Raw genomic sequence first — 14,365 nt, 5'->3', positions numbered from 1 at the left:
ACAGGCAGAGGGAGAAGCAGGCTCCATGCACCGGGAGCCCAATGTGGGATTCGATCCCGGGTCTCTGGGATCACGCCCTGGGCCAAAGGCAGGCGCCAAACTGCTGCGCCACCCAGGCATCCCTTTTTTTTTTTTTTTTTTTTTTAATTTTTATTTATTTATGATAGTTACAGAGAAAGAGAGGGAGGCAGAGACACAGGCAGAGGGAGAAGCATGGAGCCTACTTTAACAACAAAAAAGGATCAACTTGCCAGGTAGTGCACACCCGGCCCCCCCCACATCATCTTGGAACACACATCCGCACCATGAGTGCTCGAGAGTCAACACCAGGAGACTCCTTCATCTGAGACCAGTAAAAGGAACCAGAAGGTACCGCTGGCACCCTTGTCCAGCCAGGCCTCTCAGAACAGAGGGTCTGTGGGTCAGATATGCTGCCGAAGCAGTCCGGAGCTTGCCACCTTTGGAAAAACTCTAAGACACCAGCTCTCACACGTTTCAACAGAAAATCCCCACAGACACACAGCAAACAGTGCCTACACACGGACAGCACTCAGTAAATATTTGCTGAACCAATGAATCTAAGACACAACCTGCCCACTGGCCACTCTCCATGGACTGGACAGGACATTGTTCTCTCAGAAGAATAAACAGGCTTCCCGAGCTTGTAGCTAAAAGCATGTCCTGAAGACAGAGGGAGACCTCCCTCTCAGGGAGGGAGAGGAAAGGACAGAAGTGCTTCTGCTGACCCACCCCACCCCCCATTCTCTGCACCCAATCCCTAGTATTTCCCAGCTCCAACCTGTGGGTTTCCAGGCAAGGATGAACCCAGAGAAAACTGTGGGTGCCAGACTCATTTCACAGCCTCAGAGCAGAAAGCCATCCCAAGATGCAGACAACAGAACGGTCTCGCCCACACTCACGTTAAGTCAGCCCATAGACTATGCCCCCGCACCACAATGTGTGCTGGACTCACGCCCCAAGAAGCATGTCCTGTGCAAAAATGGTGGTTTTTGGCACTTCCCACCCTCCCCCCTCCAATCTCACTGCAGGTGATAAGTGTAGCGTGACAACAAGTGCAGGTGGAACAAGAAGGGCCACAGACCTGGCACCTGACCCCAGCCCGACCTGTGCTTCGGTTCGTTTGCCTAGCACAAGGTTGGAAAATCTTTTCTGCAAAGGGCCAGACAGTAAATATTCTGGGCCTTGTGGGCCAGACAGTCTGTCACAACTACTCAGTTCTGCCACTGTAGCAAAACAGCAGCTACAGACAATATGTGTGTGAGTGAGCACAGCTGCGTTCCAATAAAGTTTTACTTACGGACAAGGAATCTGAATTTCACATGCTTTTCCTGCATCACAAATATTCTCCTCCTTTTGATTTTTTTTCTAGTCATTTGAAAATGCAAAAATTATTCTTAACCCACAGGCAATACAAAAACAGGCAATGGGCTGTAGTTTGCTGAGCCCTGGACCAGCAGACAGAGCAGCCTAGGAACCCCTGTGTAGGGTGGGGAAGACATGCAAGCGAGGATTAGCCCTCCCCGAACCCTTCACTGGCCCTCCTGACATGGCCAACAACAACCAGCAGCTGGCTGAGAGGCAAAGGCCAAGAAAAGGCAGCTCAACCTCAACTCCACAGCACCACGCAGTCAGGGGGTTCAGGGTGATTCACTGCTGCCTTGGGGACCATCCCACCTCAAACCTTACCAGTTCCTGTTCCAAAGGACCTGTCCCCAGATAGAGAGATGCCATCACCACCCGTCTCTTGGCCACTTTGATCTGGCCCTGAAAGAGGAAAACAAGTCAGTCATCGCTTCCACAGCTACTGAGAAAATCAAAGTAACGCCTCGGACTGAACTATCCTACACCTTCTCCAACTGGTATAAGAATTGAGCCCAAACGCTAATGGTGCCCTCCCAAATAATGACCCATAATCCTGATAAAATCCTCCCCCTGGGGTACCTGGGTAGTTCAGTGGCTGTCTGCCTTCGGCTCAAGTCGTGATCCCAGGGTCCTGGGATCGAGTCCTGTATCGGGCTCCCCATGGGGAGCCTGCTTCTCCTTCTGCCTATGTCTCTGCCTCTCTCCGTGTCTCTCATGAATAAATGAATAAAATCTTTTTAAAAGCTAAATAAACAAATAATAAAATCCTCCCCCTTAAAGACAAGACCTAACCGCACGAGACATGATGCAGCCATCAAAAGAATGAAGGAGGTCTGACAGCGACCTGACGTCATGTCCACAATGTACTGTGATGAAAGCAGGAGTCACCCAGAGTGCAGACCATGGCCCGTTCACTGCCCCGGGGGCATGTACGGCACATGCAGGGCACAAGCCGCCAAGAGTGGTCCCTGACGGGCAGGGGAGGGGAGTGGGGGTGCCAAACTGCACCTCACGGCACTCCTGTCCGCACCTGCATGGCTGGGTCTCACAATGAGCAGGCACTGAAGCACAGACCAGGCCCCAGGCACCAAGACAAAACAGATCAGTGCTCAAAGACCACAGTGTCAAGAGGCCGAGTGCTGTGTGCAGACCTGCTCCCCAGTGGGGAACAATCACCCCCCTCCAGAGCTCGAAGCACCCTGCCCAGAGGGGCTGCCAGGGGCAGAAAGATGGGCGGCTTTGTCAAAGGTCTCGCTCTGGAAGGAGACGCAGAAGGACCAGGCCTCGTGGGAGGCAGGAAACAGGGCACACACACACACCTGCTTTCCCACCAGGCAGGGACGCAGCACCCACAGCCTGTGGGGCCTGCCCAGAAACACGGGCACAGGGCCTGCACACACAGAAAGCACAAGACAATTTCCCAAGTTCGCCTTCTCCTCTGTCTTGTTATTTGGGAAGAGGATGCCTGCAGGGAACACGATTACACAGAGCAAACGATGACTCAGGAACAGGCACCTCGGCTCAGGTGCTAGAATGAGGGCTCACAGGCTGGGCAGGCGGCAGGCTGCGCTCCCCTCTCAGGGAACGAGGCCGCTCCGTGGGCCCAGGGAAGAGACACATCCCATTCGGCACAATCCCTGCATCAGAGACTCATTCAAAGGGCGTGAGAAAAGGGCTTCCTCCCAGCCTGCTGGGCCAAGCCCCGGGGCCCTTCCTGTCGTCCAGGGCCCCACCCGGGCAGGTGCACAGCCAGGGGATGGCCACGCGGAGACTCAGCCAGTCATTCACCCAGGCCTGACTAGAACACGAAGAACTGCCTCTGCAAAACCTGTTTCTTCAAGCCAAACAGATAACCAAGAAGGAGCAAAGAGCAAACCACCTTAACATCAGTTCTCCACAAAAAGGACACACAGGACTACGAGCAGCACAGGGAAGTCAGGGGACAGACGTACACAGACACACACGCACACAAGCAAATTGCATTCTGGAAGGAGCTCGTCAGAAATAAAGCTAAGTGTGGATCCACAGAACAACAGGGCAAAAGAAGAATGTGCTATTATTCAAATCAAGCACAGTTCATTCTACAGAAAAATTAATTTCTACATTTACTTCCTATTATCTACCACCATTCCACCTGCCTGACCTCATCATATTTTAATTCTAACATCACCACTAACCCAGAGAGTTCACGTTAATAAAAACTGATCAGCTTCACAATATCCCAATTAGCAGTTTTAACTCAAATAACTAGATGGGACACGAACACCTGAGTACTCAAAGCTCAGCCCCCCCAAATGCAAAGGTTAGCATCTCCACCAGGACAGAGAAGGCACAAACCTTAGACAGTCACAGGAAAGAACAGGGATCAAAAGGCCTAAAACGAGGTGTCCAAATTTTCCAGTGATCTGTAAAGTCACTTTACCGAACAAGAGAATTCCAGCCACTTCCTACATATCAAATCTCTTCCGGGGGTCAGCTGGGTCTTCATTCCCCGTACGTCCAGCCTACCAAGATGACAGCACTGTGTTCTGGTGATGTTTGCAGGGGCAGGAGGGGCCTATCATGCCGTGACTAGAATAGGTTCCTTTCTTCCCAGATATCGTTAGCAAGGACACCCACACGCCCTCACCAGCCTCCCTTCTGATGAAACCGAGGGAACGAACCTGGGGTAAGAATCAAAATCTGGGACCTGCCCCTCACTGCCCACACACTGAGCTACTCTACCTGAGACGTTAGACACGCAGGGGAGCCTCAGATGACGGCACAACTCAAGCATTTGTAAGGCTGAAAACCTAACAGGGAGAAGAACCCACACCAATGAGTCGAGCAGCTATCAGAAACTTCCAGAACAGAAGGCACTTCTGCTCAGGACTCACCCAACCTCATGTCCCCAAGCCTGTAACTCAAATGTCTATCCCTCTCACCTGTGGACACAACTTACCTTCATAAGCTCAAAAAACTCTGCCGGGGAAGCAAGCACCCTGACGTGGGAACTGGAGACCCCGAACTCTGGGACCAGGTTCCGGATCCACTGGAACCTGTGCACGCCCTCTGGACACAGGCAGCAAGGAGGGGAGGTGACCTGGGGGACAGCCGGGGACAGCAGAGGAGCCAACAGCAGCCATGGCGACCTGGTTACAGAGACAGAGGATCATACTTCTCAAACATTTCCTCAGGGTCTCTCTCAATTACTGGGGGACAGAGGGGAATGGTTTCAGATTTGCTAGGCTATTTTAAGTGAGCCCAAGTCAAACTCTGCAAAAGGCCTCGTCCTCAGCCTCTACTAGGTGAGCAACTTGAGCAGTGCCAGTACCTACAGATAAACCCCAAACGTATAGTTGGTTCCAAACAGCTCCACATTTAGAGCAGCCACAAGTAAACTCGCAGAAGCCTCTGCGTGGTTAACCCCAAGGTGCCAACCAAAGTGGCCTGCAGAGAGCCGTGGACGGCCACCTGCAGCCAGGCGAGTCTGGGATAAGCGCGACCACTGGACCCCAGCCGCCAGCTGCAGGGCTACAGAGATCAGCAAGGCTTTTATTCAGGGAAGGACCCAGAAAAACGAAGTTTTCTCTTGAATAATCGATGTGGAGAGAAGAGCTGGAACAGGAGGAGCCTGGGGTGGGGGGCGGAGGGCACCTCTACAGTGGCAAGAATTCCCCCCACGGCCCTGGACACCTCGTCCTCAGGGCTCGCCTCACACACAGCTGCACCCCCAGGCTGGCAGAGACAGCAGCCACTGAGGTCCTGCTGGTGGAACCACAGGTCTGCTCCCCGCCGCTGGCAACCCCGTGGGGACGAGGAGGGGCAACACACCCAGAGCCCCACAAGAGCCCGACACTAATCTCAATTCCAGCAGCCGGCCAATCTGCTTCGCCGCGTGCCCTTCTACTGCAGCTCCAAGAGGGACTCTGGGGAAAGGGCGCTTGAACACCCCACAGCCTGAAGGGCCACAGATTCCAGGAAGATGACCTCATTCACTTGCCTCATGATAAAGCGTGAATCTTCCCAGGGCCCGCAAACGTCCCTATGCAGATGCCGGATGGCCCACAGCTGTGCTTCCCAGAAAGCCCACTGGTGGGTCCCAGCCAACTCACGCCAAGAAAACTTAAGTCAACGAGTGGAAGGTAACGGCTCTCTGGATCCTGGGAAGTCAGGGAGTGGCCTGGGGCCCCACAATGCAGAGGGAGCTGGCTCAGAGAGGGGGTGACCCCAGCCTGCTGACGTTCTCTGGCTTCCAGGTGATGAACAGCAGCTTGCAAATGAAAGGCCTAGACATGTAAACGAGGGAGTGCTGCCCCATTTCCCCAAAACCATGGGCCTCACTCCTGCTGTACTCAAAGCTCACTTCCAGGAGGAGAGGGAAGGATCCTTCAGGCCAGTGGAAAACCACGACACAATGAGAAAGTCTGCACAACACTCTATCAATTTGAAGCCCCAGAGGGGGCCTAAAGTCTAATATTCATTAATTAAACATGGTCTATTTGAGGTGGAAAACCCCACAGCACCACCACACCAACGGATCTCCAAGGCTCGCGGCACTCATCCTCTCTCAGCCTGTATGGAAAAGAACCAGGGCGCCCGCACACCCCCCCTACCCGGGGCCATGCCGTCAGTCCACACATCCCGCCCAGGGGCCAGCAGCCTCCAAGCGGCTCCCCAGAAGGAGGCTTTGGAGACATGTCCTCAGCACACAGCAACCCAGGGAGGGCACATGTGGACTCGGGCCGCACCCCCAGGCATCGGGTGAGCACTGTCCTGTCCTGCGGGGGCACAAGGGAAGAGCAGTCCAGCCCCAGCCCCCCCCCAAACCTGGCGGCCTCACGGGCTTACACACCTGAAGTCACCTGAAGTCATCTAAGAACAACATAAGAGAAAATGCCACCATTAATTAAAGGTGGACATGTGCAGGACGTGCGCTTCGAGTGACCGGCGAGGGGAGCTGGTGGTGTTGAGCAGGGTGTGCAGAGGAGCCCGCTCCAGGCAAGGGAGGGCTGAGCAGATGGAAGACATGGGCACTGGCAAACACCATGAGCGGGAAAGCCCGGGAGGGTCTCCACAGCCAGGCCAGAGGACAGACACACGGCGACACGGACGGATGGACACGCGCACCCACACAAACACAGTCCACCGTCAGCCCCGTCCTGCCCCGGGGAGGCACCGGGCAGGCTCAGGCGGGCCAGGCTCCAGGCCCCGGGCTGCCTTGGGCAGGACTTGTCCCTGCCAGGCAGCTCTCCCTGGGAATGTTCCATCAAGGCCTCCATCCAAGATTTGTTGAGGGCTTTTTTATGTTGGCTTCCTGTTTAATCTGTGTACTGACAGGTTTATTTTTGCTAGAGAGGAGGAGCTGAAAGCCAATTCGGAGCAGGAGTCGTGCAGGGGGAGACCCAACCCTGGACTGGCAATTTTATGCACCCAAAGAGGAAGGCACTCTGAGGAGCAAAGCATTTTATGAAGGCCCCCCCGGTGACAGCACGGGAGTTGGGAAAACCATATCTGGACAGGTGACACTCAAAATCTAACTGAAGTGCTTCAGCCAGGACAGAAGTAGCCAAGCCCAAGTCTGCTTAGGGGCTCATTTTTTTCTTTCGCCTCAGCCAAAAGCCCATGGGGGGTTAGTTCCCGCTTTCCACAGTCTAACTCCTGGGAATCTTCCCAGAAAAGGTTGTTCCTGGTGCTAGCAGCACCCCCAGCGCACAATAACCCCAGTCTCTGGGGGCGACCACCTGCACAGGCAAGTCCCCTCACCCCAGGGAGGCTTACTAAGAAACCACATATCCCAGGTCAGGAACTGAAGCCCCGAGAAATCTGAGGAACTGTGGTTATTTTACCAAAAATGCAGAGCCAGATCACACACACCATTCAGAGAACTCAACCAGCACACACACCGGTTTCCACACCTAGACCTGGACTCCCCTGAATCATCTTTCTAAGACCATCTAGCTCCCATTTCTAGTTACAAAGAAGAGGAAGTGGTGGGGGTAGGGGACCAGATAATAGCGTCGGCCGACTCACAAATATCATGGCTGGAGAACAAGGGCCAGGGCAAGCCCCTAGGGACGCTCCAGCGAGCGGGTGGAAGAGGCAGCAACAGCAAAGCAAACAGATCTCTGGCCAACAGCCCTAATGGGGAAACGAATCAGCAGGCTCCATGAAGGGCAGGCTCCAGCCACCCACGGGACACCTGACAGTGGGGATGGGTTCAGCCATGGGATTTAAGGCTTCTCGTGGAATCTGGGGAGCAGGCTGGGTCTAAGTGGACCCCTGACCTCGGGCCCTTTCTCCACCCATGGAGAGACCTGTGTGGGCAGAGTGAGGGTAAGGCTTCAGGGCGGCTCTAGGAGGGCACAGGGAACAAGAAGGGAGGAGGGTATGGAGGGGTGGGACGTGTCTCCGACCATCTCTACAAGAGAAATCCACATCTGAACTGCCTTGACTAAGGATGCTCTTGTCCGTTGAGCCCCTGGATGTTGGGGTGGGGAGGCACTAAGTAAAGACAGCGGAAGCCTGCCTGTCCCCAGGACAGTCTGAGGTGGGACAGGCAGCCCAGACCTCCCGCCAGGCATGAGAAGGCAGTGGGATTTAGTTCAGAATAAGCAGCCATTCGGAAACAGAGCAGAAGAGCCGCTGAGACACAACCAAACAGCTATTGCCACAGGGAGCCTCAGGGGAAAGAGAAGGCATTTCTCCTTTTTGCAGGGAGACTGGAGTTTTCCATTTCACCAAACATCTTGAAGCTGCATGTGCTCCATGGAAAAATACTGGCACACCTTGCGTTTTTTCTTTGTCTGGATGTGCAACAATGTGCCTGGAGGTCCAACCAAGTTCCCACGTGGCCAGCGGTGAGGTGCCAATAAAGAAAGAATTACACCCAGGTCTACACTTTACCTTCACGCATCCCCTCCATGGCCTCTTTGCCTCAGAGGACACAGGCCTACCCCCCAGGGCACAGAGCCTCACCCACCACCAGTGGGAAAAGTAAGCTGGCCAACCTCTTGGGGTCTTTTTAAAAGAGGGGCTCTGGGGCTCTGAACAAAGAACACAGTGATACGGGAAGACCATCTTCCTACACGAAGCACAAATCCTCAGCAGACGGTACAGGAGTTCCACCCTCCATCCCATACCATACACGGGGCATTTGCCAAGTGGCCCCCACTCTGGGCTCCATCATGCTCTGAATCCATGAGCCCTTCTGGAACTGTACGATAAGATTCGTGGTACAAGCTCTGTGGCTTGGATCCCATCCAAATCTGTACAAAATGATGAAGAAAGAAATTCTTAAAAGAAACTAAGTTCTGTGGATTGCAATATTTTCAGAAACTACTTTTGAAGAAAACCCCCCCTCCTCCCCTCAATCATGCACATTTAAACGTCAGAAAGTGAGCTGAGAAGAAAAGAGCAACAGTCATAGCACTTCCTGAGAAGAACTCAACAGACTACGTGAAGGCACCATACTTCCTGCGTCCCCAGCAGCAGGCGGCCCTTCCTGACTAACGCAACACCCGAGTCCAAGAAAGGGAAGTGAGTGTGAATTCCCGTAGGTTACAAAAGACCAACGGCCGGCTGAACTCCCACAAGAAGTCCAGCACGGGAGGCCAGGCTGCCAGCATCTGACTACATGCTGACCAGATGACTGTCCTCTTGACTTGCCCAAAAGGAAGTCCATCACATCCAGGGGCCAGAAGGCTAACTGTAACCCACAATGCACCTCGGCGGGGGGGGGGGGGGGCAGAGTGGAAGGCACAGCAAAGGGCCTGCCGAGAACCCATCACATGTTCTACTAATGCAAAGGCTTTGACCAGCCGGACTTCCCAGCAGTCTTGAAAAGAACTCGTTTACATGAATCAGATCACATGTTTACAAGTGGATTATCTATCAGAATACTTTAATCCCGGGCTTGCAGCTATCTCTCTAGGAGCGCCCAATTGCCTGACCCAGCCTAATTCGTCACCAGCTGCAACGTGTTCAGGGGATGCTCATGCTAATATGAACTCAGTAAAGCTACAATTTCAAAATCTGTCCGTTGTAAATCTTATTCCAATCCCCTGTGAAATCAGACTTGAATTATTTGGGGAAATTATGCTTTGATTCTAAATATCCCCCTCCCACCCATTGTACTACTATAAATAAACCAAGAGATGGCTCTACTAAACTCTTAATGAGTAATGAACATCACAAAGTTCACAGAAAAAAAGTAATTTCTGGAAATCTGGTGATCCCTTAGAGTGGAAACTACTAACAAGCTAAACCGGAGCATGCTGACCTGCCACTACGTCAGATGTCTAACTGAAAGAACGGTCTTCTGGTTATCTGTCTCCCTCAGAACTCAGGGAAGTTAGGAACCTCCTCACCACCTCTCACCCTCACCCTCACCCTCTCACACACACACACACACACACACACACACACACACAGAACTCGAAGAGAAAATGGGAGTTGAGTCTCAAAAATGAAGCCCTTTCTGCACATACAGCTCAGGCTGAAAATCATTTGTTTGGGTTTTTTAGAGAAGGAGGCCACAAAGAAAATATTTCCTTGTATGGCAGGCAAGCTCAAGATTAGGAACTAGCGCCCTCCTGACACCTTTCCCCCTCAGTCCCATCTACTCCAAAGGAGTCATTTGGAGTCTGAGGACTCTAACCCACTACTGCAAGGCACTGTTTCCCCACCGCCTCCAGTTCCCAGCTCCAGACCCATCAGTCGGCTGGACACTGGACACCTCTGCTCTGACACACCTGGATACAACTTAAGGTGCCCAAACTCAACTTATCATCACCCCCCACACCCAGTCCTCTTTCTTACCCCCCATTTTGGTGAAGCGTGCCTCCATCCGTGCAGTCAACCAAGTCTCCCTACACACACACACACACACACACACACACACACACACACACTAGAGCTGACTCTAATCCCTTCCACTCCGCACCACCTCAGGCCTAGACCACCACCATCAAAGGAAACTGGACAGGCAATCTCAGAGCTTGCCTCCCTGGGTCTCAGCCCGGAGGACGAGCTTGCTCTGGCTCCCCCCCTTTTCCCCCATCCCTACTCAGCACCCCCAGTCAGCTCCTGGAAACCTGTGGCACCTCAGAACTGCCACCTCTGCGGCTACAATCATCAGCCCACACCACTCATCACTCTCCCCTGAACACCAGCTCCCCCTTCTTTATCCAGCCTGCTCCTATACTCCAAGACTACAGCTCTGAGATCACCCCTACCACGAAGCTTTCCGTGACCTCCTGCTGGGCCTCGTAGATGCTGCCATGACCTTCTACTTTACCTTACTATTACTGTCAGCTTATGGGTCTGAGCATCCTGAAGATGAGGCTCTTTATCTTTGCTTCCTCGGTACCTAGCACACAGCCCAGGAGTGCTTGCTACATGCATGCTGAATATATGAATGAGCCTAGCAGTCCACAGTAATAACAAGCGAAATGCCTGCTCAAGAGAAAACAACAGTATTTCTAGATCACTAACTGGAAGTAACTTTAAGTAGCGTTCTCTGTCACTACAACTAAGGAGACCACTGCAATGAAAGAGCCCGCTCTCCACTCCTGTTAGCCACGACGGTTCACCAGGCACTCCAACAGTTGAGTCAGACTGGCAAGCTAAAAATCTGAAAAAGTCTAAGCTCATGACTACACAGAACTCTTATCAATGAATCAACGATCAGAGTTACAAGAAACCACACCATTCGGGGAATGAGGAGTTTCGAGGTACAACTAATGGGGGAGAAACGAAAGTCAGCAACCACTAGAGGATGAGTGGCCATACAGCCCAGAGAAACCCCAAACACCAAGGCCACAGAGTCAGGAAAACCTGCAAACGGAGTAAGGCCAAGAGGAAAAAGAAAAGAAAAGTAAAGAAGCTCAGAAGCTACGGTGTTGTAACAACACTGGTCAAAGCGCTCATCCTCAGTCCTAGCAGAACATTCTAAGGACTATAAAACACTAATTTCTTTAAAACACAAAACCTGTGTTTCTTTAAGTGAGCTTCTGATTTAATTGCTGACCCAGAGGTACAACCCTCTCTTTCTCGTGCTCTCTCAGAGGTACAACCCTCTCTTTCTCGTGCTCTCTCTCGGCTTCTTCAAAAAGAAATATGGTGCCACACCGACTGCACCCATTTCCAAAAAGGACTTGGGGAAATCCATCTAGACCACCCCCTGCTCCCCGAAAAGACACTCAAATGTCTTTTTCAAAAGAAGGTGTGGAGATTGCCCCAACGCCCCTTAGTAGTCCATTCCAACAGTAACCAACAATGAACCATAAAGTGTTTTTTTGTATTGTCTAAACATGTGTCTGGTTTAAACAGGAAAATGTCCTCCATATAGTTTTTAACCGAGGAGACGACAAAATGCCTTGAACGCCTCGTCTTCGAGGAGGGAACATTTCTTGAAACCTTAAACCAAACTTCCCAGAGGTCTGATGCCAAGACGTAGAAGTCATCCGATTTCACCACCCGCTGCAATAGCCCGGGTCTTGGCTAAGCACCAACTCCAGAAAATGCAGAGGCCGCCTCCTCCAGGCCCCGCCCCCGCCGGGCTGCGCTGTCGGTGCAACTCCAAGCCATCCTGACCATTCAGCAGGCTTCTGAAGGCCTCCGGACTGATGCGATCACCTAAAAGCCAACCTACAAGTCACCCTAAAGGAACCGAACTCGGATTTCTGCTGAACATCGTCCACTACAACCCAGGACGAAGCACGTTCCTTCCCATAAGCAGATCCGAGCACGAAAGCCACGATGTCCCATCTCACTCAAGCAAGCACAGATCAAAACCTAAGCTAACGCAACCTCTTCTAAAGGATGCGCATCTAAGATCTGCGTGTGCGTGTGTGTGTGTGTGTGTGTGTGTGTGTTTTTATCTTTTCAGGAGTCAAGTGTAAGGCTTGAGTCTGATAAGAAAACCATTTGCACACAAGAAATCTTTTTCCCCCCCTTTTCCTTTTTTCCTGTAACATCTGCAATAACAGCAGGCCTCTTAGGTCAGCATGCTCTTGGCAAATGTTGACTTTGAAAGACGACTGCCTGGACAAACGGCTTCAAAGCCGCCTCCGCCACTTACAGAAGTCACTTCAGTGCTTTTCCAGTACACGGGCCCTTTGAAGAGTGTGAAGAGGGTTCCGAGTGGTTCCTCTCCCCACCCCCACCCCCCGCCCCGGCCCGAGAGCCCCGGACTCGGACTCGGGGTTGCTTCACAGCCCTCTCGGGCAGGCAGTGCGAAGCGCTGCACGCACCCGATGCGGGCCAGGCTCATCCACCCCGCAGCCAGGGCCGCGCGAGCAAAAGACCCTCCAACGCCCGCCGCCAGGGGCCCCGGGCGCCCGCCCCGCCCCCACCCCACCCCCCGCGTGAGCGCTCTCCCGGCGCGCAGGAGAGGCAGGGCCGCGCCCCCGCTCCCGCCCCCGCCCCGGCCGGCCCGGCCTCCTCTCACCTCCTGCGCCGGCGGTCCCGGTTCCTGCCCAGGCGGTCGGACAGGCGCCCCAGGAGCGCGGCCAGGCCGGGGCGGCCAGGCAGCAGGCCCAGCAGCCGCCTCCAGAGCACCGGCCCCGCTGCCGCCGCCGCCGCCGCCGCCATGGAGACTCGGCGCTTCCGCTTCCGCTTCCGGCGCGCAAGAACTTTATTGACAGCGGCGCTCGCAGACACGGACAGGTGTGCGGGAGGCGCGCGGGGCGCAGGCGCAGCGGACTGAGCCCCGCCCCGCCCTCGGCCCCGCCCACTACCCCGCCCCCAGCGCCTCGGCCACGCCCCCAGCGCCTCGCAGTGCTGGCCTCGCGCCGCCCGGGTCCTCCCGGCGCCCAAGCTCCCGGGCAGGTGTACGGGGCCCGAGCGGAGCCCGCGGGGCTGCAAGCCGGGAGCGCCTCCCGCAGCTGGCCTTCGGGAGGAAGGCGGTGCACGGGTCTTGAGAGGCGGAGAGCTGGGAGAGAGGGCTCTGATCCGAAACGTGGGTTCCTCCGCGGACCCACACGGACGGGGACTTGGGAACCCGGAGAGCGGTGGGCGATCGGCACATCCTACCTGATTGTCCCAGGAGGGGGTTGTGAGGGTTCGAGGCTGTGGACACCCTGGATGCAGAGCATTCCGCGTTGCGTGCCCACCCAGGTAACCCCAGGAAGTCAGTTACATGCTCCCTGCAAAAGTGTTCATCACAGCATCCTTGGCCATATCAGCAATGTGGAAGCAATGGACAGGGGGGGAGTTGGTGAAATAAATAATGGTGCATCGCTTTTTTTGGGGGGGGAGACCCCCATAAGATACCCATTCTTACCCATAAAGAATCACCTCCCAGAAGGACGTTTAAAGACATGAAGTAGGGCAGCCCCTGTGGCACAGTGTTTTAGTGTGGCCTGCAGCCTGGGGTGTGATCCTGGAGATCTGGGATCGAGTCCCATGTCGGGCTCCCTGCATGGAGCCTGCTTCTTCCTCTGCCTGTGTCTCTGCCTCTCTCTCTCTCTCTCTCTCTCTCTGTCTCTATGAATAAATAAATATAAATCTTTTTAAAAAAATAAAGACATGAAGTGTAAAATCCAAATTTCCTACCGAGTAGCATAGAGCTTATCTCAAAGGGAAAATGAGAAATTGGAGGGAGTATTGTGTAAAGACAGAATGAATACACCAAATGTAAATACGCCAAAATGCTAACGTTGGTTATTCGGCGCTATCCAAGAATTCCCAAGTTGTTTACAAGCAACGGGCATTTCAGATTGTTTTAATTTTTCCTTCACGATTAAATAGCTTTACAAACACAAGGTGGAATTTGATTCAACTCTTCCCGAGTTACAAGTGGTGAATCATCAAATTTCCTAATTTCCAGTAACTAGAATGAGACCATCCATTGCATGTTTCCAGTTTTGCACAGCGCCTGGGACACCGGGTGGTTGCAGAGTCAAGTTGTTGAATGCCTTCACCATGATGCTCCGTGGCCGCCACAGGAGCATCCTACCCATCCTGAAAAGAGCTAACAGCTTCTTTTCATAGGCTGTGC

The 14,365-nt window shown here is 53.5% G+C and overlaps 1 protein-coding gene across 22 annotated transcripts in view; it reads right to left on the bottom strand.

The window, feature by feature from the left end:
* Nucleotides 1-12,972, bottom strand: part of PGS1 (phosphatidylglycerophosphate synthase 1) — a 36,574-nt gene extending 23,602 nt beyond the window's left edge. For all 22 annotated transcript variants that reach the window (XR_013355008.1, XR_013355009.1, XR_013355010.1 and 19 more), the window contains exons 1-3: nt 12,815-12,972; nt 4,325-4,514; nt 1,708-1,785 (exon numbers count right to left, since the gene is read on the bottom strand). Coding sequence is in view for 16 of the 22 variants with exons in the window: in XM_077854434.1 (XP_077710560.1) it covers nt 1,708-1,785; nt 4,325-4,514; nt 12,815-12,957 (411 nt within the window). In the remaining 6 variants the exon portion in view is untranslated. The remainder of the gene's footprint in view (nt 1-1,707; nt 1,786-4,324; nt 4,515-12,814) is intronic.
* Between the last annotated feature and the right edge of the window lie 1,393 nt (nt 12,973-14,365).

This window comes from Canis aureus, chromosome 16, assembly GCF_053574225.1.
Source record: "Canis aureus isolate CA01 chromosome 16, VMU_Caureus_v.1.0, whole genome shotgun sequence".
NCBI lineage: Eukaryota > Metazoa > Chordata > Mammalia > Carnivora > Canidae > Canis > Canis aureus.
Note: the sequence above shows the minus strand (reverse complement) of the source record. Positions and strands in the feature narration are given on the sequence as shown.